The following is a 24,675-nucleotide window of genomic DNA, read 5'->3' as shown; positions in this document are numbered from 1 at the left end:
CGGCGGCGGGCGGGGCCTGAGTGTGGGTGGGGCTCTAGAGGGGCGGGGCTAGATACTGAGAGCGAGGGCAGGGGGCGGGGCCGTGCGGGAGAGCGGAGGGGCGTGGGAGCGTAGGGCCGTCAGGGGAGCGAGGGACTAGGAGGCGGGGCCGCACAGGGAGCGAGGGGTCCGGGGGGCGGGCCTCAGGGCCCGGGGGCGGGGCCTCACGGGGAGAGTCGGACGAGCTGCGCTTGCCGCGCTCCCGGCACTCTGCAAGCGCCGGGTACGGAGCGGACTGCGGTTCCCGCGCGCAGCGTCGCCACCCCCGTCCCCTCTTCCCGAGCGGGGCTCGGCCCGGTGTGGCCAGCGGCCGGGGAGATGTGAACCGGGGCCCGCGGGCGCGGCCGGGTCGCCGCGATGTGGCTCAAGCCCGAGGAGGTGCTGCTGAAGAACGCGCTCAAGCTCTGGGTGACCCAGAAGAGCAGCTGTTACTTCATCCTGCAGCGGCGCCGCGGGCACGGCGAAGGCGGTGGGCGCCTCACCGGTAAGGGGCGCGCTGGGGCGGGCTAGCTCGGGGCCTCGCTCCCAGCCGGGCCCCGCGGGCCCCTCCAGCTCGGGGCTGCGCGTCGCAGGTGGAGATTTCCTGGGAGATGCAGGGCCGCACTGGCCGAGCCCGGGGCTGGTGTTCCTTTCTTCTGCATTTGCCTGGCCGGCCCCCGTCGGGGGTGAGGATCGGGGCGGGTGGGGGTGTTGGGGGGGGTCGGGACTCGCGGGCTGGTCGGTGTCTTTTTCCGGGAGAGGCAGGTGTCTTGGCCACCTGGCCCGGTGAGCTCCCGGAGCTCCCGATCCGGCTTGGGAATCGAAGGAGAAAGGCGGGCCAGAACGTGACCCAAGGCAACGGGAGGTGGGGAGTCGCCCCCCAGGAGGGCGGGCAGTGGTGGTGGGGGGCCAGGTGATTGCGGAGTGCGCCCCGGCTGGACCATCGGGACGCAGCTGAAGGTTCCAAGGTGTTGTGGCTGCTGGGGACCTCACTCAGCCAGCCCTTGTGGAACCCAGGAGATCCAGGACGCTCCAGCTGGTGGGCTTATATATCCCTGATGGGGAAACTGAGGCAGGGCAGTTCCCCCCCACCCCTAAACAAAATAAATGTGGGCTTATCCGATGCGATTCCTCCTTTCAGTGTCTTCTCGAAGAAAGGAGAAACAAAAACAATACCTGTGAAGTTAATAAAAAAAACAAGGCAGAATTTTTCTGAAAGTTATGGCCCACAGTGTTTTGAAATTAAGGCCATTTTTTTTTTTACTCTTAGGTCAGTGTGAGAAGTGGAGTCTGGTAGAGAAAGGTGGAAGGGGGCTAACTCGGCTGTGCTTCGGCCTTGGAGAAAGTGGGCAGCTGGATTTGTGAGAGGAAGGGGACTTCTGGAGACCCTAGGAGTGGGTAGTAGTTGGGACAACTCAGATGACAGGTGGACTTTGAGGGTGGAGTTAGTGTAGGAGGCCCTAGGAACTTCCCAGCACCCTGAGCAGGACAGAGGGGCCTGCCCAGTGCTTGAACTCTAGCTTACAGTGTGGTGCAGAGAGGGGTTTGATGACCCCAGAATTGAGGACAGTGTATCTTTACCTTAAGTAGGGTATCTAGTCTATAAATGACCTTCTTTAGCAGAGGTTGGGTATTGGGCTTGGAGACTTGAGAAGGGTGAAGCATAGGACAGTTTGCCCTGCAAAATTCTTTCATTCATTCACTGAGTTTATTGCACACTGATATTTGTTTGGGATGTTCTGACTACTACTTTAGAAAGACCCAGAAGGGGGATGAGTGAGAGCCTGGGCCCTTGGTGATGTACCTTCCAGCAGGGCCCAGCGGGTGCCTGCGTAAGCTTCAGCTCCCTTCCTGGGAGTTTCTGACTCCGGTGTGCAGACTCAGACGAACTCAAAATAATGTGGGTTGCATTCCATAAACAAGCAGGTCTCATGTAGTGTCTGTGGCTTTGGTCTTGTTTTGGTTCGGGTTTATTGTGAATATGCAGAAATTCCTTCCTTCCTTTCTTCCTTCCTCTCTCTTCCTTTCTCTCTCTTCTTCTCTCTCCCTTTCTCTCTTTCTCTCTCTCTCTTTCTTTCTTTCTTTTGTCAGTCGTGGGGCCTGAACTCTGGGCTTTGGCGCTGTCCCTCAGCTCTTCAGCTCAAGGCTAGTGCTCTACCACTTGAGACACAGCAACACTTTTGGTTTTCTGGTAGTTTGTTGGAGATAAGCATCTCACAGACTTTTGTGCCTGGGCTGGCCTTGAACCTCGATCCTTAGATCTCAGCCTTCTGAGTAGCTAGGATTACAGGCACAAGCCACCAACGCCCAACTTCTCCCTCCCTCCCTCCCTCCCTCCCTCCCTTCCTTCCTTCCTTCGTCGTGTACTGGAGCTTTAACTCAGGGCCTAGGTGATATCCCTTAGTTTTTTCACTCAAAGCTGCCATACTACTACTTGAAACGTAGCTCTACATCTGGCTTTTTGCTGGGTAATTGCAGATAAAAGAGTCCCATGGACTTTCCTGCCTAAGCTGGCTTCAAATTCTAATTCTCAGATTGCAGCATCCTAAATAGCTAGGATTACAGGCCCTATTCTTTTTCGATGGGGTCTCTCTAAGTAACCCAGACCGGCCTCAAACTCCTCACTCTCCTGCCTTGGCCTTCTAAGTGCTGGGATTATGGGACTGCACCTCCACACCTGGCTTATAATTTTTCTAAAGGTTTTAATGGAGAAAGCCCACACAAAGGATACTCTATTCCTTAGAGACCCACAACCTCTTTTTAATTGTGCGAGGGTGACATCTCCTTTAGCCAGGCCCTTGACCTTTGAACACTTAGCTGGGAAGCAAATGGCATGGCTCTGCCAGTTGAGCAACTTTGACTTTACCATTTGGCTGTGAAGTATGACAATATTTAGGAATATTGTAAGCATAGACTAGATGGGACACTGGGCATCTCTATCTTGGTGACTTTTGAAAAATGTTGAAACCTAATTTGGCAGATATGTTAGCAACTTGTCTTAAAAGTTTTAAACTTGGATTGCTTGAACTGGATGGACATCAGTGGCTCACACCTGTAATACCAGCTACTCAGGAGGCTGAGATCCACTACTGTTGCTGCTCCTCTACCTAATTCCATCTTTTCCCTAGAACTCTTGCTTTTGAGGATGAAGGGTCAGGACAGCAACTCTTCAGATGACTTGCCCCTAGCAATTCCAGAGATCTGTTTTGTATTGGCTGGAAAATGAAATTCTGTCTTAGAGTAGTTCTGGCAGCTGCTACATCTTTGTCAGGTTAGAGCAGTAGCTTCAGTATCATGACATGTTTCCACAGCTCCGCTGATGTAACTTCTCTACTCTGGGAAGGAAGTAAAGCGACACAGTGTCCTCTTGGGTACAGCCTCTAGCCCCTGGGAATCTTTCTTAGGAAAGTTCTGTTAACTGTGGGGGAACTGAGTGGGAGAAGACAGCATGTGGCAGGCAGTGGACAGAAAGGATACCTTCCCCACCCCCACCCCTCCAAAACTTAAAGCCAGTAAATAAATGTAACTCTGAAGACCAAATATCAATGCCCATGTGGGCCCCTCTAAAAGCTTTTACTTTTCAGTGTTGCATTATGTGCAATCCTGTATAATTTTGCAATTCTTTCTCAAATAGACTGGCTGTTAGTTGGAAAGTTACAATTTCATGTTTTGTGCTTTGCAGAATGCTTACTTTAAGCCAGGTGTTGGTGGCTCCTGCCAGGAGGCTGAGATCTGAAGACTGAGGTTTGAAGTCAGCAGGACAATCGGTGAAACTCTTTTCTCCAATTAACCACCAGAAAGCCAGAAGTAGAGGAGTGGTTCAAGTGGTGGAGTGCCAGCCTTGAGCAAAAATGCTGAGAGACCCAGGCCCTGAGTACTGGCACATAAAAAAATACCAAATACAAACAAAACATGGTGCACATGGAGAATTTACTTGTGTTTGGCACTCAGTAGGTTTGAAAACAGAAAAGCAAAGTAACATTTAAACAAATTATCATGAGCACATCTGCAATTAAATGTATAAATAAGTAGAGGACATTAGAAATATGCATTTATCTATTAGAAAGTGCAGTATTTCCTTAGTGTTGGGGACCTCCCCTATGACTCCATCATTCCCCAATTGGGCATGTCTGAAGAACAAATCAATATATAAGTAAGATACATGTTCACTGAAGCTTTGTTTACAATAGCCATACAATGGAATCAGCTGAGGAACTGAACAACAGATGAGGAATATATATATATATATATATACACACACACACAAATATATAATGTATATATATATATACATATATATGTGTATATATGCATAATATGTGTATATATGTATGCATATATGTAAATCTGGAATTCACAGCTAAAGAAAAATATTCTGTCATTTGTAGGAAAAGATGCAATTGGAGGACATTGTACTGATCAAGGCAAGACAGGTTCAAAAACAAGATACCATGTTTTCACTCATGTGGAAGATAGACATACATATTTATGAATATATGTATATGTAGCTGTGTACATAATTGCATAATTAGATATATAGAGAACATGAGTCCAACTGTGGGGCTACTTAGGAGGGGAAGAAAGGTTAGGGGAGAGGGAATAGGACAATGAATAATTTTGACAATAAATTTGCAAGTATACGTGAAAACAGTATAATTGTTTCCTTCCTTCCTTCCTTCCTTCTTTCCTTCCTTCCTTCCTTCCCTTCCTTCCTTCCTTTCTTTCTTTCTCCTGGGACTTGAACTTAGGACCTGGGCACTGTCCCTGAGCCTCTTTTGCTCAAGGCTAGCGCTCTACCACTTGAGCCACAGCGCCATTTCCGGCCTTTTCTGTTTATGTGGTACTGAGGAATAGAACCTAGGGCTTCATGCATGCTAGGCAAGCACTCTACCACTAAGCCACATTCCCCGTATAATGGTTTTTTAATGAAAGCTGTTGATTAGTTGGAGAGAGGAAAGAGAAGTAGTTTGTGTGTATGCGTGTGTGTGTGTGTGTGTGTGTGTGAGTTTGTGTGTGTGTGTTGGGGGAGGGACTAAGGAAGATGAAAGAGGCTGAAGGTGGTGGAAATAATTTGTGGGCCATCTATGAAAAGGGAACACTGAAACCTGTTGAAACTGTATTAGGAAAAAGGCACAAAGTAGAAGATGGTGGCTGAAATTGGTTGGAATACATTGTATCTGTTTGTGGAAATGTCACAATGAAATCCCCACTTGTAGAACTAATATTTGCTAACAAAAACAAAAGACAGTGTAGTCTTTCCTAAGGGTAATGAAAATAATAGATATTTCAAAGAAAGTTTGGGCTAAGGATTGCCCAATGGCCAACCGCTTGGCATTTTTGTAAGATGTGGGTACAGGGCTTCACTGACCACAGAGAGAACTTAACCTTGGTGTTTCTTCATGCATCTAGTGAGTGCCTGCACACTGTGTCTAAGAGCAAAGCCTTCATTGCCTTTGGAACAGGGATGGAAAGTTGAGGGAGGGATTCATGTGGAGTCATCAGGCTCACTCAGTGGCTCTCTCTGAAGAGTGCAACCTGGTGACACTCAGTGTGGTGTTGCCTCTTCTGCCTGATGTGTTGGGTGTTGGTTAAAGTCCTTCTCAGGTAGTTGGATTTGTTGATAGGTTTTGTTTCCATCATCCAGGCAAGTCTTTGGCTCAACCAGGCAGCTTGCTGCATTGGATAAATGTTCTAGATGTTGGCCCCAGAATTTCACATGCTTGGTTCTTGTTTTCCTAAAGAACAACAAAAAGGAGACCACAAAGAAGCAGGCTATTTTGAATGCAGGTACAGAAATAAAGAATTCTACTGATAAATAACTTTATGCTAATAAAACTTCAAGGACTAATAAGCCCCTTTGTTAGTAAAACCTTGGATCTTTCCAAGAATTATGTTTAATGGGACTCCCATCAGGGCCCTGGATTTGTAATTAGACAACCAAAGGGGCAATTTGAGTCACTCCAGGATATGATTTGTGTGTGTGTGTGTGTGTGTGTGTGTGTGTGTGTATGTGTTCATAACAAGGATCAAACTCAGGGCTTTGAGTTCTTGCAGAGCTTTCTTGCTCATGGCTGGTGTTTTACCCTTTGAGCCATGCCTCCAAGTCTGGCTTTTTGTGGGTTAATTGGAGATGGAGTCTGTTGGCCTTTTGCCTAAGTTGTCTTTGACCCATGAGCCTCTGGCTCTCAGTCTCCTGAGTAGTAAGGATTACAAGTATAAGCCACAGGCACCTAGCTCAGAACATCAGAAGAGCTGATGTTGGTGGATGGGTGGGGGGAGGCCTTATAAGCCCAGTCAGCCTACAGGGAACTCAGGAGAGCTGAAAGTGACTGAGAGGCTGGTGGTAGCTTTAAAAGAATTTATTTCCTAACAAGGAAGAGTAATGACTTTATAGTCTTGACCCCCACACATTCTGGTGCCATTGGGTAAAGGGGGAATTTATTGAAAGTGAAAGTAGTAAGTCTGATAATATTCCAGCACAGACTTTTGCCTATTTTTTTTAAACATTCATCAAGTATTAAAAAGTAGCTGTGAGAATATTTTAATTACTTCTCAGGGTTGCACGAGCTGCCCTGGAACTAATTCCCAGACTGCTTCTCTACTTTCTGTTCTTAAGCACAGACAGATCCCATGTGCCAAGCACTTTTTTCTGCCAGGACCTTCACCAGCTGTCCTGGCTGCCCTCCCCTGCCCCTTCACCTCCCCTGCTGCTCAGCTACTTCTCGCCCTGTAGTCTCAGCCTGAGTTTAACTTTCTGGAAAGTGAAGCATCTAGACCCTGAGTTACAGTACTGGCACTAAAAAAAAAAAAAAAAAAAAAAGGAAAAATTGGAAAAATTGCATCTTTTCATGACCCTTAGGTAAATATGACACCATCTTCTTTTGTTTTACTCTGAATTGGGCCACCACATTTGCCACAGCTTCCATTTTCCTGTGGGGCACACACCTTCCTTGGTTGTACTGTGGCTTTTGGTGGCTTTATCTGCTGAAAAGGAACCAGAGCATGAGTTACAGGAGGGAGGGAGATTCCAGATCTTTGTTCTTCTCTGCTGTGCTCCACTGCTGGAATGGTTCTTGTTATTAGATCACTCGCTTCCTTTTTGGTGGGACTGAGGATTGAAAAAAGGGCCTTGGGCTTGCTAAGCAGGATCTCATTCCCATGTAGGTTAGAGCTGTGATCTTTCTACTTGTGCCTCCCTGTGTGGCTGGTGGGCACATGCCACTGTGCCCAGCCATTGAGATGGAGTCTCATGAACTTTTATGTCCAGACGGTCTCCAACCACAATCTTCCACCTGTGTCTCCCAAGTAAGCAGGATTACAGCCTTGAGTACAACATTCTTGATAAACATTTGTTGGATACTTGGCTGTCCAAGGAGAACTGACTGACAGAAAACTTGTGAGTTGAAAAAGATTTTGCATCACCCTGGAAATAGAAATAGTGCTGAGCCCAGGAATAAATAATAAAGCATTGTTTCTGTAGGACTGGCCATAATGTGCTGGCCTGTACCAGCTGTTAGACCTGCCCACTGGTAACCTTTATGCAAATGATTTTCATCACAGCCAGAATAATTCCCCAGGGTATCAGAAGCCAATTATCATAGCTCCACAAATTTGAGTCATTTGTATTCTTGAACACTTGGGGGTCTATTGTTCTACTGGTTTTTATTATGTTTCTGCCACCTGCTTTCTGCTTAGAAAAAGAAAAAAAGAAAAATCCACAACAAAATAAACAGCTTCTTTAATAAGAGCTCCTTATGAAGGTACTGCATACTGTGGTTCTTTTTTAATATGTAATCTTCCATGTATATAAGCATATCTCTGCCTCTGTCTGTCTCTCTAATGCAAAGTGGAAGTAGTGGAATTAACACTATATTACCCATTACCTTTTATCAAAAAAATAGAATATTCCAGGCACTGGTGGCTCATGCCTATTATCTAGCTACTCAGGCTGAGATCTGAGTATCTCAGTTCAAAACCAGCTTGGGCAGAAAAGTCCATGAGCCTCCTATCTCCAATTAATCAGCAAAAAGCTAGAAGTGGGCTTGTGCTCAACTGGTAGAGTACCAGCACTGAATGGAAAAAACAAGCTATAGTTCACTTATTTGTTTTTATTTACTTTTTTAATTTTTTTTGGGTCCGGTCATGGGGCCTGAACTCTGGGCCTGGGCGCTGTCCCTCAGCTCTTCAGCTCAAGGCTAGCACTCTGCCACTTGAGCCACAGCACCACTTCCAGCTTTTTTCTTTTTGCTTATATGGTGCTGAGGAATCGAACCCAGGGCCTCTGGCATGCAAGGCATGTGCTCTACCACTAAGCCACCTTCACAGCCCTAGTTCACTTATTTGTATGTGTGGTAAACGGTTGAATGAATATACTGCTATCTAGTCTCCTGTTAGTGGGTTTTTGGGTTCTGGCTGTTTTTGTTGGTATACATGATGCTGCTATGAATATTTTTGTATAATAGCTATATCTATGAGTGCCCTTGCTGGGGCAAGTCAGTCACCATGCTTCGGCAACAAACATCCCCACTGATGGACTTCTATCTCCTTCATGCTTTACATCCAAGGGAGGCATTCAGGGTAAGTAAAGTCTCCAAATAGTGCTTCCATGATCCCAGGGTGGGGAGGATCCCCTTTGACTGGCTACAGAAAGTCACATGGCTATCCTCAACTCGAGAGCTGAGAATGTGGCATCCTACTGTCTGGAGGGAGGGAACTGGAACTTTTGTGAGCTTTATGCTTTGTCTTTATGCTGGGTTGGATGGGTTCGGATTCTACATCATTCTTAATTCTTTTCCCAGGTGATTGTGTGAGCTTACATTTCTGGTTGAATATTTCTGGTTGAATTCCCATGGTAGTACTCTTTTGCTTTCACTGCTAGCTGATTGGAGATGTAGCTTTTTTGCCAGCATGGTAGTATTGAAATATCTCAGGTTAGGTGGCTCACATCTATATCCTAGCTACTCAGGAAATCACAATTTCAGGATCGCAGTTCAAAGCCAGCCTGGGCAGAAAAGTGAGACTCAATCTCCAATTAGCAAAAAGCTTAAAGTGGAGGTGTGGCTTAAAGTGATAGAGCTCTAGCCTGCAGCCACAAAGCTAATGGACAGTATTCTGGCTCTGAGTCCAAGCTCCAGCAGCAGCGTGTGTGCACATGTGTGTGCACATGCATGTATACACGCACATACAAACAGTAGCTCAGAATTTCTTTTCATTACAAATTGAATGACAGTCTTTTGTGTGTATATATTATGCACCTTTCTTTTCCTTCTGTGTATTATTTGTATCTTTTGCCTCATTCTTCTATGATCTGTCTTGTTTTATCTCCTTTTTAGGAAATGTGTGTATATTTTGTAATTCTTTTCAATTAGACATTAAAATACCTTGGCTTTCTGGGTTTTTCCAATGCTCTTGGAGAACTGATCTATTTAAGTCTGAAGTTTCTGTTCCTCAGGAGTTTTCTACTTGCTCCCAAGGGAATTTCTGAGATGTTGGGTGGCAGGGAAAGGTACCATACTGTTCCTCACCTGTGGCGGGTGGCACAGGTGGCGCTCCATACAGCTAAGGACTGCTTACTAAAGAAAACCATAGCAGGTTACAGAGTCATCTAATGAAAGTCTATTTTCCCTCCATGTTCTCGCTTAGCTTGCTAGATCACGCAGGGTGCTCTACCAGTTAAGCCACACCATCACAGTGTGGCATTTTGCTGATTAATTGGGGATGGAGTCTTGCAGACTTTCCTGCCTGAGTTGGCTTTGAACTATGATCCTCCAGGCCTCAGCTAGGATTCTAAGTGTAAGCCACTGGTTCTTGGCTCATCTAATCAAAGTCTTAGGTGGCTCAAGACCTTTCAGAAATGAAGAACTGCCGAAAGCTCTATGCTGAGGTTGCATGAAGCTTGAGCAGCCTTGTAGGGCTAGGATTAGTCCAAGAGTCTGAGGTAATGGGAACAGACCTGAGGGGGGGCTTCCGCCAGGCCCCTCCCACAGCTCTCCTTCCTCCAGATGGGGGCCAGGTCCCGTCTGGAGTGAAGGACCTTGAGGAAGAGGGGAGGGAATGACCTTTCTCATTTTTGTAGTTCCATCTCGGGGGAAGGTCTAGCCACGGTCACCTGCCTTGGGGAAGAAGAGTTCTTCTGGTTTGTGACTTCAGAGGAACTGAGGGACAGCAGGTTGGGAGAAGGCCCTGCCAGTCCCTGTTGGTTCGGGAACTCAGCAAACCAAAATGCCATACTTTTGCCATCTGAGACCCAACATAGTAGAGAGCGATCTGCCTCCCTGTCCTTTTTCTGGGTTCAGATTAGAGGGGGCATGGAAGGCTATAGGGAAACTTTTAGAAGACAAGGTGCTAGACCAGACCACATGCTGCTGTATGTGTGGCTAGTAAAAGATATATACCTGGGAGAGAATGAGGATAGATTATTGAGACATACAAAACTAGATAAGGCAGAAATTCTGTGAGAGTTGTTAAGGAAAAATAAAAAAAAATTGAATAAAGCCTCCTCCCTTCGTGTGTGTGTGTGTGTGTGTGTGTGTGTGTGTGTGTGTGTGTGTGTGTGATCCCAGCTACTTGGGAGGTAGTTGGGAGGTAGGGATCCAGGGCTCGCCTGGGTAGAAAAAGTTACCAAGATCCCCAACTCAACCAGTAAACCACATATAGTGAATAGTGGTATATGCCTATAATCCTAGCTGTATAAGAAGGTTAAGTAGGAGGACAAACAGCCCAAGGCCAGCCCGGATCAAAATGTGAGGCCTTGCCTGCAAGATCACTGAAGCAAAAAAGGGCTGAGATCATGACCCAAGTGGTCTCACCTGCCTGGCAAGCTTGAGGCTCTAAGTTCAAAACCCCAGTACTGACAGCAACAACAAAAAGAAGTGGGTGTTGTGCTATGTGTCTGTAATCCCAGTGCTCAGGAGTCTGATGTAGGGTTGTGACTTGGAAGCAGCCTGGAAGCAGACAGGGCTAGACCCTGCTTCAAAAGAAAAAGAAAAAGGCTGGAGATGTAGCTCAGAGACAGAAAGCTTGCTCAGCCTATTATACAAAGCCCTGGATTTGATCTGCAGCCCTATAGTACGTAACTATATTGGTCTAAGGAGTAGTACTGTAAAGCCTATTCCTTGGGGTTTTGGAGGTGAAAGAGTAGGGGAACCATGCAGGGGAGAGGACTTGTTTCCCAGGAGGAGCCTGCTGGGGTCCTTGTACTTTTTTTTTGTTAGTTTTTTTTGTTAGTCATGGGGCTTGAACTTGGGGTCTGGAAGCTATCTCTGAGCTTGTTTGCTCAAGGCATTACTCTACCACTTTGAGCCACAGAGACACTTCCAGTTTTCTGGTGGCTAATTGGAGAGTCTCATGAACTTTCCTGTCTGGCTTGGTTTTGAGCTGCAGTCTTCAGATCTCAGCTTCTTGAGTAGCTAGGATCACAGCTCTAGACTCATGTGCTACTTTACATGCTCCTGTCACTTTCATCAAACGGGAGAAGCCTCTGAGGCGTGGGAGATCCTGGCATTTCTCTGGCCAGTAGGTCTCAGGGTGTTGGTGCTGGAGCAATTGCTGTCTGTTAGCGCTTTGTCCTGGCAGTGAGCTATATTTAGACTTGAGAATGTCTAGCATGTATCGGGTATGTTGTGTCCCATAAACTGACACCTATTTTCAGAAATGCATCTAACCTAGTCAGGTACTTTTATCTGAAATTAAAAGATATCTATTCTGGATTTTTTTTTCTTTTTGTGCCAGTCCTAGGGCTTGAACCTTGCTCTTTTGCTTGGCTTTTTCTACTCCAGGCTGGCATTCTACCACTTAAGCCATACCTCCACTTTGGCTTTTTGATGATTAATTAGAGATAAAAATCTCAGGGACTTTCTGCTCAGCTGGCTTCGAATCTCAGTCCTCAGATTTCAGCCTCCTCAGTTGCTAGGGTTATAGGTGTGAGCCACCAGCACATGGCTGTATTCTGATTTTTTTTTCCTTTTCTAGAGGAAATCAGTTTGCAATTTTACGTTCATGATTTTTGTGTCTTGTGCTCATATATAATGATGACATAACTAACTTCTTTTTGGGGGTCTCAGTATTTTGTTTCCACAGCACCAAGCCTGGCGCCCTCAGGAAGGGCACAGCCTGGAGATGGAGGTTGATGATATGTTGGCATAGGGTGACATTCAACCATGAATACTGCATTATAAATGGTGGTGAGTTTAGAGTTTGCAAGAGAGAATACCAGACTTAATTTTTAGGAGGGATCTTTGATCTCAGCTGAGCTCTGGAGGGTGTTCAAGACAGCATTAACTGGTAAAAGTTGAGGAAAGGCTCTTGAGCAGTGGAAATGGCATGTGAAAAGGCCCTGAGGCCACCCAGAATCTTGAGTCTTGTTTGGACTAGTTGGAAGTTAGTAATCCTTAAACCTGTGTGTGTGTGTGTGTGTGTGTGTGTGTGTGTGGCCACCATAGGTGGGAAGCAGGAGGAAGTCCAAATGTTTTCCCTGGAGCCCAGGTATGCAGGGAGGAGGGCGGGACCCACTGTGGAGTATACACTGGAAAAGGTTACTAAGACCCTGGCGAGCAGATTGAGTGCAAGGTGATGTCTCACAGGAACAGGCTGAGAGATCAGGGACTGGGGCGGAAGCAAGAGTAGTGTGGTAAGGGTGCCAATCAATATTTACTATTTTTTTGGTTGTTATAGACATTTTTTGGCAAGTGTCTATTGAATGTTGAATCTACAGGTATGGACTTGGAAAGCACTATCATCCTTGAGCTAAGTCAGGTTAGGGGTGGAGGAGTCCTGGGAGAAGCTGAGATGTCAGGTGAGGGGACCTTGGAAGCCATTTTCCAAGGACATTGTTTGAGAAATGAGGTCAAGTTGCTCCAGCCTAGAAAGAGATGATTGGCTCAAAGCATCTGTCGGTGACTCCATGTGACATATTGAGAAACACAGACTTGGTGTCTGTCCCAGGCTCCTGGCACAGAGTTTGTAAAATGCCTACAACTCCCTGAGTGGCAAGAGTGACAGCAACAACTTTTGTGCTGATGGGCTGCCCTTTGACCCCTGTCACTGACGCAGAGCTCTTAGAATTTCTAGGTGACAGGAGTGTCTTCTCTCCAAATGAGGCCACCCTTGGTGGGCTCTGGGTAGGGCTAGTTACTGGAAAGACAGCCCAGAGTTCAAGCTTGGAGTGATCAGCCCCAGCCCAGTGTGCCCAGAGGAGACAGTGGCTACAGATTGAGCTCATAGTCCGCCATACTTGAGAGATGAAGGCTCCAGCAGAATGCAGATTGGTTAACACATGCATGTTGCTGGGAGGGTGGGGCACCACAGGGACAGAAGCTTTGGGTTCAGGACCCTTCCAGACTTCACCCCATGCCCCTTCTCCCTCCCCTGTTCTCCTCCTCCCTTCCCTTCCACCCTCTCCTTCCCATCCCCTCCCCTCATTTACTCTCCCCTCCACCTCCCACCATGTCATCCTGGCATCCATACATCTCTATTGCTCCTGAGTTCTGGGCACTGCTAGAACAAACAAATTATCAAGCATGAGAAGGAACATGGGACTCCTGATTTATAGTGGGTTGGTCCAAGGCCTACTTGACAACCTGGTGTTGGTGATTGGGCTCTGAAGTGGGTTGGTCCCATGGGATAATGCTTGTACTGTGAGGTGTCCTGTAGGGCACTCCATTGGCAGCTAGGGAGCTGGAGAATTGATTGGTATTGGAGGAACCTACACGGATTTGGTTTGATTGTGAGTAGTAGAATAGAACATGGTGGGGGTGGTGTTCTGTTGTGGTTGCTTTTTTGAAATGGAATCCAAGGATATTGGCTTTGCACTAGGTAGTAATTGTCTTACCTGTAAAAGAGAATTATTTGAGAACAGTAGCAATTTAAAAATTAAGTATTAGCTGGGCGTTGATGGCTGATGCCTGTGATCCTAGCTATTCAGGAGTCTTGAGATCTGAGGATTATGGTTCGAAGCCAGCTAGAGCAGGAAAGTCATTTTAAATCCATAGACTCACAGATTCTCTCTCTCTCTCTTTTTCTCTCTCTCTGTCTCTCTCACTCACATAACACACACACACACACACACACATACATACACACACAAATTAGGTACTGTTCTGGGTGCTAGTGGCTCAAACCTGTAATCCTAGCTATTCAGGAGACTGAGATCTGAGGAGCACAGTTCAAAGCCAGCCTGGGCAGAAAAGTCCATGAGAATTTATTTCCAATCAAACAACAAAAGGCCAGAAGTCAAGCTGTGACTCAAGTGGTAGAGCACCAGTTCTGAGTAGAAAAGCCAAGCCAGAGCTTGCTTGAAGCAATCCTTAGTACCAGAACACACACACACACACACACACACACACACACACACACACACACACACACACACAGAGATAATATAGACTGGGGGAGGATGATAGCTCAGAGTGTGTTCATCATTTCTGAGGACTGGCACTGAGAAGTTAACACTGGGAAATGTTATCTGGCTGGAATTTGGTGTCATGTAATACCAGCATGGGGGACAAAAGCACCCCTTGTACTGTCTTGTCTGGGGTACATGCTGTAGGAACCTGATCTGGCTTCATGTAGCATTTTACTTAGACTTAAATCTCAGCTCCCTAAGTAGGGTGTTTTGTTATAAATAATGTCAGGATTCAAGAAATACTATTTCTAGAAGGAAACTATAGGCTGAGCGACATCTCCCTGCACTATGCAGGCTGACCAGGAAGTTTGGTTCTCCTGAATTGTGTTAGTCCTCGGTCACCGAGACACAAATGCCTGAGAAAATCAACTTCAAGGAGGAAGGATTTGTTTTAGCTCATGGTTTCAGAGTTTCAGCTCATGATCATCCAGTCTATTGCTTTGGGTCTCAGATGAGGCCTGACATTATGGTGGGAGAAGAGTAGCTCACTTTCTGGCAGACACCAGGGAGGGAAAGAGAGGAGAAGCAGAAGGAAAGAGAAAAGACAGGAGAGTTCAGGGAAAGCGACTGTCCTTCAGGTCCTGCTCAGAGTGACATACTTCCTTCAGGTAGCCTCACCCCTCTGCCCCCTGTGGTTTGTAAAACCTCCCCAAATGCCAGTTTGGGACTAAATCTTTAACAGTGAGTCTGTAGGGGACATCCCTACAGACCATAACAAGATTCAATTCATCTGACAGGCTTTTAATCTGAGATACATTGTTTGGGCTGGAGGCAGATTTTAATACAGAAATGTGATGGCAGTGTGTGTGTGTGTGTGTGTGTGTGTGTGCATGCGCGTGTGTGCACACACGTACGTGCTCCTGTACAGTTCTAGGGCTTGAAATCAGGGCGTAGTCCCTGAGTTTTTTGCTCAAGGCTAATACTCTTTCACTTTGAGCCACAGTGCCATTTCTGGCTTTTTAGTAGTTAATTGGAGATGAGTCTTAAAGAATTTCCTGGGCTGGCTTTGAACCTCGATCCTCAGATCTCAGCTTCCTGAGTAATTAGGATTATAGGCCTGAGCTATCAGTACCCAGCTTTGTGATGGCATTCTTTTTTTTTTTTTTGGCCAGTCTTGGGGCCTGAACTCTGGGCCTGGACCAGAGCTGTCCCTCAGCTCTTCAGCTGGAGGCTAGCATCCTACCACTTGAGCCACAGTGCCACTTCTGGCTTTTTCTGCTTATGTGCTACTGAGGAATTGAACCCAGAGCCTTATGCATGCAAGGCAAGTGCTCTACCACTGAGTCACCTTCACAGCCCCTGTGATGGCATTCTTAAAATAAGTTTGCTGAGTGAAGGACTACTGGGAAGAAACTTCTGAACTTCTCTCTTAAAAGGCAGGATTTGAGCTGGGTGCTAGTGGCTCACGCCTGTAATTCCAGCTACTCAGGAGGCTGAGATCTGAGGATCGCAGTTCAAAGCCAGCCTGGGCAGGAGAGACCGTGAGACTCCCATCTCTAATAAACCACCAGAAAACCGGAAGTGGCACTGTAGCTTAAGTGGTAGAGCGCTCACCTTGAGCTGAAGAGCTGAGGGACAGCGCCCAGGCCCAGAGTTCAAGCCCCACGGCCGACCAAAAAAAAAAAAAAATCAGGATTTGAACTCAGGATGTGACACTTGCTAGGCAAGCTCATTACCACAAGCTTTACGCTTGGGGTGACCTGGGCTGTGTCCTCCTACTCCCCCTTCTCTCTTTTGCTGGATGACAGACGTACACCACTGTGTTCAACCATTCTACTTCTCCATAATTAGGTACACTCCACTGCATTCAGACAGTGGCTGAAATGGAGTCTCAGAAACTTTGATGCTTGAGCTCTGTCCTCAAACCACAATCCCCTGATCTCCACTTTCCAAGTAGTTAGGATTAGAGGCTGAGCTACTGCACCTGGCTCAGAAACACTTTTAGACAGCATTAATACCATCAACTCAATGAGTGTGAATAGCTAAAGTGGGTTCAGGGCTTCTGCCGTTTTTTATGATTAAAAATAAATGTAGCTGGGTACTGGTGGCTCATGCCTGTAATCCTAGCTACTCAGGAGGCTGAGATCTGAGGATCTCGATTCAAAGCTAGCCTAGGCAGGAAAGTCTATGAGACTCATTTCCATTTAACCACCAGAAAACTTGAAGTGTCACTGTGGCTCAAGTGGTAGAGTGCTAACCCTTGAAGAGCTGAGAGACAGCACCCTGGCCCAGAGTTCAAGCCCCACGACCAACAACTAAAAAACAAAATAAATAAAAAAAATAGAAAAACCCAAGGAAAACATTTCAGATTGCTTTTCCAAATATACTATGATCCATCATCTGTCAAAGATTATTGCAAGGATCTGGCTGGAGGGAAGGATCTGGGTAGAGGTTAGTAAATCCAGAGTCTACAGCTTCTGTGTATATGTGTGTGCATGTCAACCTTTGTGCATCTGGTGGCGGCGGCGGCTGCTGCTGCCGCCTCCTCCTCCTCCTCCTGCTTCCTCTTTTTGCCAGTCCACTGTCCCTGAGCTTAACTTTTTGCTCAAGGGGAGCACTCTACCACTTGAGCCACAGCAGCACTTCTGGCTTTTTCTGTTTATATGGTAATGAGGAGTCAAACCCAAGACTTCATGCATGTACTCTACCAGTAAGCCACATTCCCAGTCCTGTGCATCTGTTTTTACCTGTAGCTTCCATCAGATTCTTTTTTTTTTTTTCCATCAGATTCTTTGGGAAAGAATGCTCATTCAGGTTTCTATGTGGCCCCAAGGTAATGGGATTAATAGAGGGATTAGGTTCAAAATCAACAAGTAGCAGAATTGCTTGAGGTTAAAATCAGCTACCTACCCAGGGATTCCTGTGAGACTGGCTCTATCCCTGTGAATGCAGGTAGGGCACATGCTCCTGAAGTAACGGAGGTGTCAGGCAGATTGTCTTTCTTTAGGGTGTATTGTTGAATTTGGTAACTCAGACATGAGATGTACAGTGTTGCACCAATGGCTAGGAAACTGGAGGCCACTTTGCACCTCCGGGAGGCCCTTGGTGATCCTGACTACAGCTTGGTTGCTGTATCATTTGGGAAATTGCTATTAGGTGAGGTTGTTGTTGGTGGTTTTGCTGGAGCAACAAGATCAGTTTCTGCTCAGATGCCCTACAATGGAAAGTTCTCTACTAAATGATTGCTCTTATATCTTTCAGCCTCTTGCTGGTTTTTATTTGTCCAAATAAAATATTTAGATTTGCTGGGCGCTGGTGGCTCACGCCTGTAATCCTAGTTATTCAGGAAGCTGAGATCTGAGAATCATGGTTCAAAGCCAGCCCAGGAAGGAAAGTTTGTGAGACTCATTTCCAATTAACCACCAGGAAAGCAGAAGTGGAGGTATGGCTTGATGTGGTAGAGTGCTAGCCTTGAGTGGAAAAAGCTCAGGGACAGCTCCTTAGGCCCTGAGCTCAAGCCCCACAACCAACCCAAAAAAATTAGATTTAAAGAGACAAAGGCTTGGAGATGCTGTTGTAGAACCAGAAGACTGATAGTCTGTGTATCCTACCGTACAAGCTGCTTTCTTTTCTTTTCTTTTTTTTTTGGTGGGGGGGTCCTTTGGCGCTGTCCCTCAGCTCTTCAGCTCAAGGCTAGTGTTCTACCACTTGAGCCACAGCGCCACTTCCAGCCTTTTCTGTTTTATGTGGTACTGAGGAATTGAACCCAGGGCCTCATGCATGCAAGGCAAGCACTCTACCACTGAGCCACCTTCCCAGTCATGACAAGCTGCTTTCTTTTTCTTTTTTTTCTTTGTTTTTGGTCGGTCATGGGGCCTGAACTCTGGGCCTGGGCTCTGTCCTTCAGTTCTTCAGCTTAAGGCTAATGAGCCACAGTACCACTTCCGGCTTTTTCTGCTTATGTGGTGCTGAGGAATCGAACCCAGGCCCTCATGCATGCAAGGCAAGCACTCTACCACTGAGCCACCTTCCCAGCTCCACAAGCTGCTTTCTTTAATTCAAACTTGCTATACTACTAGATATGAGACTTCGGTGTTAAAGACCAAAAACTTAGACTTTGTTTAATAATAATAGGAAGCCAAGTAGGTGGACTGGGTACCCACAGTTGGCTTTCTTTAATTCGAACTTGCTATATTACTAGATATGCGACTTCGGTGTTAAAGACCAAAAACTTAGACTTTGTTGAATAATAATAGGAAGCCAAGTAGGTGGACTGGGTACCCACAGATAGACCCAGTATAGGGTTTAATTGCAATAAGCAAGCTTTGGTTGCTTGCAGAAGATGTTGGAACCAATTTAACAAGCTACATACTCATTCCAGTACTGTATGTGTGTGTGTGTGTGTGTACGTGTGTGTGTGTGTGTGTACGTGTGCACCCAAGTACCTAGTACTGCTATAAATATGGGTGTGCTGACTTACATTCTTTCACATATGCCCAGCTGTGGTAGAGAAGGATTATTTGGCAGTTCTCTGGTTTTTAAGGAACCTCTATACTGATTTCCATAGAGGCTACATTATTTTAACATCCTTATTCCCCTCATCTTTGCTAGCATTTATTAGTCTTTTTCTTGATCATAGCATTCTAACTTGAGTTGGAATCACAATGATGTTTTGATTTTTATTTCCTTTATAGCCAAGAATGCTGACTATTTCTTCATGTATTTATTGCCCATTTGTATTCCTTTTAAAAACTGCTCAACTCATTTGTCCATTTGTTAATTTGATTATTCGTTTGGGTCCTTAGTTTTTAGAACTCCCTTCCATACTGTGGATGTTAATCTCTCTTTTTTTTTCCTGAAGAATAATTGGCAGAGATTTTCTTTCATTCTGTAGATTTTCTTTTGGTTTGGAGAATTTTTTAAATTCTTATTTTCTAAGCAATTGGGTTTATCCAGGAGAAAGAGTCACTTATGCCTATATCTTCATGGATTTTCCTTGTTTTCCTGTAGTAATTTCAGTTTCTGGCCTTTTGTTAAAATCTCCAGTCCTCTTGGAATTTATTTTTGTGCAGGGTGAGAGGGTCTTGTTTCAGTCTTCTGTGGGTAGATACCCAGTTTTCCACTGCCAGATTTTTCTAAGGAAGACAAGGGCAGGACTTGGTAATAAGCCTCACCTTTGACTTTTAGATGGCCTCCTACTCATTCTGCTCTGAGCCTTGGCAGGTGCTTAGGCCTGAAATCTGATTTAGAATAATAATCAGAAAGTTTAGCCAAGAGAAGGTGAGGGTTCCTGGATTCAACCCATTCTAAAATGAGTAATGAGGGCCAGGGGTGAAAACAAAGTCTTCAGATAGAACAGCTCTTGAGAAGATGCAAGATGGTTATAGTGAAGTTTACCTGGGTATAGTGAAATCTCTCCTGAGATAGGAATTATCTTCAGCTTTGCATTTTACTGGGTTCAAATGTCTTATTTAACACAATATATTTTGGGGGTGGTATTTCTGTTCTGTTCCAATAGCTAATTTGGTTTAATGAGCAGCTAAAAAATGTAAAAATGAGAATATAATAATGGGATATTTTAGGATGAGATTGTCATAGTTTCCTAAAACTATGATCTTTAGCTTGAAGTCTTAATCCCTTGGAGTTGTGTTGAATTAAGAACTTGATATTTGTGAAGTCTCAGTCTTTTAAAGTATTAGATACTAAAATGTGTTCCAGGATCAGTGTGATTTGGACTAGTGGGAAGTTTCTCAGTTACCTTTGATGACAAGGAGTGGCTGTTGGAGATAGTTGTTAAATAGCTGCTTCCTGTTTGTTGTGAGAAAGTATGGAATAGGTCCTAATTGGAAAACACCCAGTAATGAAATGACAGGCCTGTGTGGCATTTTACACATGATTGACAATCTTAAGCATAACACATACAACACTGTTCCAAAGGACCCATTGACCCAGTGATAGAGTTCTTTTACTGCTGGAGCCAAGGAAAGATTTTCTAAGGAAGTTTAGTGAAGTTTGGAAAGATATTATGCATGCCCACAGAATGAGTGATAAAATGGAAACAGCATTATGGAGGAAAGATGGACATCTTCTTGTTGTCTGTGTTAGCACCTGCAAACAGATGGAGGGTTGAATTGAGCTATTTGTGTCAGCCATTGGGTTGTTACTTAGTATCAAATGTAGTACTGATCTTGACAGCTTAGTGCTTCAAAAGGAGGAAATTCTATGGGTGGCACAATTCTCTTCTGTTCAGATTAGAAAAGCTTGATATTCTTGAATCTGTTAGTAGGCACAAAAAGAGTTTGTACTGTGAGGAAATATGTTTCTAAAAATTATACAAAATGCTGCTGAGAGCCTATCCTCATGCCTGTAATCCTCGCTACTTGGGCAACTTGAGATGGGAGGACTGCAGTTTGAGGCTAGCCTGGTCAGAAGAGTTTACAAGACTCCTTGACAACCCACAGCTGATGCATGCTTGTCATCCTAGCTTCCTGGAAACCTAACATTGGGCAGATTAAACTTTTAGGCCAGCTGGGGCAGAAAAGGTCAAGGGTCTCCAATTGCATGGAAGGAAAATAGAAGCATGATTCTGTCTTGAAAATTACCAGTGAACAACAGGCCTGACTCAATGGTACAGTACCAGCCTAGCAAAAGTAGAAATAGTGCCAGGCGTTGATGGTTTATGCCTATAATCCTGACCATTCAAGAGCTCTCAATTTGAGGCTAGTCCAAGCTAAAAAGTCTGTGAAACTCCATCTTCAGTTTAACTAGCCAAAAAGTAGGATTGGAGGCATGGCTCAAGTGGCCTCAGTACCTCAGACACACAAAACATTAGATCCTGTAGAAGGCATAGAAGACATAGTGTTTGTAACTGAAGCCACAGTTATAACTGCCAACTTCAGAATTTTGTTAATCTGCTCTTAATAGGAAAAAGGGCTTGATTATTTTCTTTTGATTATTAGGAACAGTGAGGGTTTTTAATCGAAGAGCTTGCATTTTCTCCCTATGTATTTGCCTTTGCAGTTCCTTGTCATTATTGCTAATTCAATCACTGTGGGTTATGGTAAACTATGATTTAAAATATTTTTGTCTGCCAAGTGAGGTATACCTTTGGCCCAGCTTTCTACTGGTTAATTGGAGATAGAGTCTTGAGGACTTTTTTTTTTTTTTGCCTGGGCTGGCTTTGAACTGTGATTTTCCAGGTTTAGCCTTCTAACGTGTGAGCCATTCCAGGCTTTGTGATCTTGTTTGGATTAAAAATTTGAACCTTTAAAGCCTGGTGCTGGTGGCTTATGCCTGTAATCCTAGCTACTCAGGAGGCTGAGATCTGAGGATGGAGGTTCAAAGCCAGTGCCTAGGCAGAAAAGTTTCTATGAGACTCTATCTCCAGTTAACCACTTAAAACCAGAAGTGGGTCTGTGACTTAAAGTGGTAGACACTAGCTGTGAGCCAAAGAACTCAAGAACAGTGCCTAGGCCCTGAGTTCAAGCCCCATGACCCCCCCAAAAAAATGGAAAAAAAAGATTTGAACCTTTGGTCTTTTTAATATAACAGAGTTGTGATATGGAACTTGAATAATCTCAAGAGATTATTAAATGATAACCTATTTAATCAACAGTACTTACGCACATGAAAGGGACAAAGAAAACTGGTTCTTGAAGTGGGGACTCATGCAGGCTGAACACTGCATGTTTTTTCTGAAGATTTAAAGCCTCTGGAGTTTTGTACTTTGACCATCATAGAGTGAACAAAATGGCAATACATTAAGAAAACTATAGTGACAGTTCCCAAATAGCTAACATGGTTTATCTTCCCCTAATCCTGGGAAGATACTCTGATGAAAACTTCTGATGCTTTCTGCTCCCTGCTAGATATTTACGTAGGGATCTGTTCATTTGTTACCCCCAATGGGATATGAGCATATTCTAGAACTAGACTGTGTTCTCTACTAGAGTAGAAGCTTTCCAAAGCAGGAGGCTGCTGTTGTAATGTAGTTAGAAAGTTATTCAAAAGTGTATTGCAAATCTACAATGGATATCTTAGAGATGTATAAGGAAATGAATGAACAGGCTCTTGGGTTAAAAGAGAGTAGAGACTTATAGCTGGGTGCGAGTGCTCATGCCTATATTTCTAGCTGCTGAGGAGGCTGAGATCAAAGTAAGCCTGTATAGGAAAGTCTGTAAGACTCTTACTTCCAGTTAACCACCAGAAAGCTGGAAATGGAGCTGTGGCTCAGGTGGTACCCAGGCCTGGAGTTCAAGCCCTAGTATGGGCACAAAATAAAATAAAAAAATTAGCACCAGGAACTGTGAGTTCAAGGCTCTGGATCCCACGGAATGGCACTGCCTTCTTTCTATGACTCCTAGATGCATTGCTCTGAAGGGTCATGGCAGCATGCTTGTGAGAGCTGGAATTTGGAGACTACCAAGCTGTGATCCTTCTGCACGCAGATGAGAAAATTAGGATCCAGAAGGGGTTCAGTGACCCAGTGAGGCAGAGGTAGTCTTACTCTGTTGCCATCCATTTGAGGTTGTCCCTTCCCAGCTGGATAAAGGAACCTTGAAACATGGTTCCATGCTTGCCTCTGCCCCTCTCCAGCCCAGCTTAGGTCCTCCAAAACTTTTTTTCTCTTCATTTGTTCTGGACTGGCCTCTGCTGAGATTTATGTGCAGTGGTTTCAGTAACATATATATATATATATATATATATATATATATATATTGTTTATATATATATATCATACAGAAAATACAGAACACGTAGTTTACCTTTTTTTTTTTTGCCAGTCCTGGGGCTTGAACTCAGGGATATATATATATATATATATATATATATAAAATCATACAGAACATGTAGGTTACCTTTTTTTTTTTTTTGCCAGTCCTGGGGCTTGAACTCAGGGCCTGGATACTGTCCCTGAGCTTCTTTTGTTCAAGGCTAGCACTCTACCACTTGAGCCACAGGGCCACTTCCTGCTTTTTCTGTTTATGTGGTACTGAGGAATTGAATCCAGGGCTTCATGCATGCTAGGCAAGCACTCTACTACTAGGCCACATCCCGAGCCCAATTTACCTTTGTTTAAAAGACTATACTAGGGGTTAAATTGGCCTTACACTTGGCTAGGCAAGTGCTATAGCACTTGAGCCATGCCCCAGTTCTTTTTCTCTTTTTCATTTGCATTTCAGAGACCGAAATGGCTTGTGCAGTGATCTTCCTACTTCTACCTCCTGATAATTTACTGTCTTGAACATTTAAAGATAGAAGTCCACTGGGATTCAGTATAATCATGGTGTTGTCCAAACATACCACCATCTTCTTCTCAAATAGAAACTGTGTACACATTAAATAAACAACTCCTCTTTCTTTCCCCCTCAGTTCTGGGCAAATACTGTTCTGCTTCTGTCTTTGTGTGTTTGACTCTCTAGGTTCTTCATGTAAATGGAATCATACAGTAATTATCTTGGTGGGTCTGCTTTATTTCTCTTAGCATAATATCTTCCAAGATGCACAAGAAATGTGATTTGAGGCTAAATGATCCATTGTGTACATATATCACCTTTTGTTTTTCCATTCATCCATTGAGAAATCTTGGAGTTTCTTCCATCTTTTACTCTAGCAAATAATACGCTTACATGGGTGGGTGCAGAAATATTCCATTATATCCCTGTTCTCAGATCTTTGGAGTAGATTCTAAAAAGAACTGCTGGGCCATATGATAGTTCCATGTTGAATTTTGAAGTTTAGAGAATTTAAAGAGCCAAAGCAACTCATTTAAGGGAAGAACTGTCTTCTTGTATTTAGGCCTTACTTTGAGTCTTATTTTCGATGTCATGTAGTTTTGTTTTTCAGAAATAAGAAATGCCCAGAGTTACTTTGGCATTGGAGGATTAAAAACAAACGAACATGTTCTCAATTACATCTGTCTGTAATGGAAATGTTGTAGGGAAAAGAATAGAATGTCACAAGGTAGGAAAGGAAAGAAATCTTGTTCCTATTATGTGATGACCTTGGGCCTTGCTCTCCTTTTGTGTGGAATTGAATTAATGAGCTGTAGAAGATAAGCACATTATTCGTAATTGGGAGAACTGATTTGAAGTACCTGGGGCAGTACATTCCAGCCACTGTGCTTAGTTATTAGTCTGTGTGTGGTCCTTAGAATTAAAAAAAAAAAAAAAATATATATATATAGTAAGCCAGGTGCCAGTGGCTCATGCCTGTAATACTAGCTACTCAGAAGCTACTGCCTGAGGGAAGGTGGCTCAGTGGTAGAGCGCTTGCCTTGCATGCCTGAGGCCCTGGGTTCTTCGATTCCTCAGCAC

The 24,675-nt window shown here is 44.6% G+C and overlaps 1 protein-coding gene across 1 annotated transcript in view; it reads left to right on the top strand.

The window, feature by feature from the left end:
* The first annotated feature begins 273 nt into the window (after positions 1-273).
* Tbc1d8 (TBC1 domain family, member 8 (with GRAM domain)) overlaps positions 274-24,675 on the top strand; it is a 125,737-nt gene continuing 101,335 nt past the window's right edge. Inside the window, exon 1 of the mRNA XM_013019827.1 lies at positions 274-523. Coding sequence (XP_012875281.1) covers positions 397-523 — 127 coding nt within the window. The 5' untranslated portion in view covers positions 274-396. The remainder of the gene's footprint in view (positions 524-24,675) is intronic.

This window comes from Dipodomys ordii, unplaced genomic scaffold, assembly GCF_000151885.1.
Source record: "Dipodomys ordii isolate 6190 unplaced genomic scaffold, Dord_2.0 Scaffold47, whole genome shotgun sequence".
Lineage (NCBI taxonomy): Eukaryota > Metazoa > Chordata > Mammalia > Rodentia > Heteromyidae > Dipodomys > Dipodomys ordii.
This window is presented reverse-complemented; position numbering and strand designations above follow the sequence as displayed.